This window comes from Alligator sinensis, unplaced genomic scaffold, assembly GCF_000455745.1.
Source record: "Alligator sinensis unplaced genomic scaffold, ASM45574v1 scaffold1318_2, whole genome shotgun sequence".
NCBI classification, from domain to species: Eukaryota; Metazoa; Chordata; order Crocodylia; family Alligatoridae; genus Alligator; species Alligator sinensis.
The window spans coordinates 403948-406248 of NW_005843067.1; the positions used below are offsets into that span (position 1 = coordinate 403948).

General features: G+C 66.4%; 1 protein-coding gene across 1 annotated transcript in view; it reads right to left on the minus strand.

Annotated features, from left to right (window-relative positions):
* Positions 1–2301, minus strand: part of TM7SF2 (transmembrane 7 superfamily member 2) — a 5013-nt gene that overhangs the window by 2539 nt on the left and 173 nt on the right. The window contains 5 exon segments of the mRNA XM_014526520.2: positions 235–403; positions 783–977; positions 1307–1361; positions 1534–1727; positions 2066–2153. Coding sequence (XP_014382006.1) covers positions 235–403; positions 783–977; positions 1307–1361; positions 1534–1727; positions 2066–2120 — 668 coding nt within the window. The 5' untranslated portion in view covers positions 2121–2153.

Consider the following 2301-nt stretch of genomic DNA (forward strand, 5'->3'; position numbering starts at 1 on the left):
TCCCCAGGCCCAGCCAGTCCCATATCCCGCTCCCCAGATCACCCCCTGGGCCCAGCTGGGCCCGTATATTCCCTCTCTGCTCACTAGATCATCTCTGGGCCCAGCCAACCCCATATCTCCCCTCCACCCCAATCATCTCTGGGTATAGCCAGCCCAATATCCTCCCTCCCTGTTTCCCAGATCAACCCTGGGCCCAGCTGGCTTCATATCACCCTCCCTTCCCGCCGAGATCACCCCCCGGAGCTGAGCTGGCCCCATATTTCCGCCCCCCCCCAACTCCTCCCAACCCTGGCACTCACCCAGCCAATGAGGCCTGGGCGCAGCTCACAGAAATACTTGAGGTCAAAGGAGCCCACACGTGGGTTCAGCTCGTGGCCCATGAAGAAGTCATAGATGGGGTTCCCTGTGGGCAGAGCCGCCGCCACTCCAGCACCCGCAGTGCCCCTGGATCCAGCCCCCCAGGCCCAGCCAGGCCCATATCCCCCCCGTTGGATCCTGGATCAGCCCTGCCGGGTGCACTCCTACTCTAAACCACTCCCATCCACAGGCCCCACCCAGAGCTGGAGTGAACCCAGGTATCCGGGTTCCCCTGCTCCAACCCCGTTTACCCCACAACTCTGGCTCCCAGCCCCCTAAAACCCATTAGGATGCCTCTGCTAGGAGAGAACCCAGATGTCCAGCTTCTCCCTTTGCATATTGATCCCACTCCCCGCCCTCTCCTGGGCCCAGCAAGGCTCATACAAGGGTTCCCTCGAGCCTGCCCAGGACACCCCCAGACTCACCCGAGTTGCCGCCAGGTGCCAGGGCAGCCTCGGAGGCCAGCAGGGCCTTGAGGTAGAGCAGGAGGCTGAGGCCAAAGGCCACGAGAGTGGCAGCGCCAGCGAGCTCCAGCAGGTGGTCGTGGATGAAGCTGAGGCGCAGGCCTGCGGCCAGCCCCGCACCCACCCCCAACGCTGTCAGCCCCAGCACCTGGAAGGCTTTGGGAGGGTGGGGTGGGTTAGAGACAGCAGCAGACACTGCCCTGGGTCCAACCCCAACTGCCCTAATCACCAGCCCCCACTCCCATGTCCCAAGCCAAGGGAACCCAGGGGTCTGGGCTCTCAGACCCCCCTGCTTGCACCCCACCAGCCTCCACCCCCCTCCCAGCGCTGGAGAGAACCCAGGAGCCCGGGCTCCCAGGCCCCATGCCCCTTCCCCTCCCAGAGCTGGAGAGACCCACAGTGTCCATCTGGGCTCCCACGTGCCCCAGCCCCCACTCGCCTCCCAGAGCTGGGAGAGGAGCCAGGCATCCACTGCCAACACCCACCGTTGACACGATACTGGAGCCGGGTCTTGTCCCGCAGGATGATCCCCTCCGTGACCTAGTGGAAGCCACAGGCAGTGTCTTACTGCTGGACCCTCCTCCGCACCCCACCAGTAGCCAAGCAGGGAGAGACCCCAGGCGTCCGGCCCACAAACCACCCTGCTCTCACTCCCCTCCCCAAGCCGGAGAGAACCCAGGTGCCCGGGCTGCCAGGCCCCACGAGCGCTCACCTTGCCCATGGGCAGCATGTGGAGGGCGGCCTGGAGGCCGAGCCAGCCGAGGACAAGGAGGAGGGCTTGGGGGTTGGCGAGGATGCGGGGGGCGGGTACAGGGGGCACCTGCAGGACACTGGCCTCCTCGGTCCCACAGGCCGTCAGCAGGTACCACATGGCACCCGGGAGCAGCAGGGTCAGCACCGCCGTGCCTGGGGGGAGGGGGTACAACCCAGGGGGCCGGTCTCCTGCCACAGCCCCCAAACCCCACTTCCCTTCCGGAGCTGGACAGAATCCAGCTGGCCAGGCTTCTGGCCGCTCCTGCTGTAACCCCCACACCCCCACTTCCCTTCCCACCATGGATACGACCCAGGCGTCCGGGCCCCAGCCCCAGCGAACCAGACCCCACTCACATCCCAGTGCGAGGAGGGAACCCAGGCGCTGGGCTGTCACCACCCGTCACCCACCCTAGCCCCCGGCCCCCACTCCCTCCCAGCCCTGGGGAGGACCCAGGATTCTGGGCTCTCCCCTTCGCCCTGTTTCTTCTTACCCAGGGCCCCCCCAAACTCCATCTCCTTGGTGCGCGGGACCCGGTACCGGTCCATGGTGCCAGCAGCTGAGGCCCGCAGGGGTCTCTGCTAGAAGGGGGGGGAAGGGCTGAGTGGCAGGGGCACAGCAGGGCTGGGGGCAGGAGGCTGTGGGGCAGGAGTGAGGGACACTGGGCTGCTGGTTGGGAGTGAGAGGCACCAGCAGGGCTGGGGGGGCGAGGTTGTGGGTTGGGAGCAA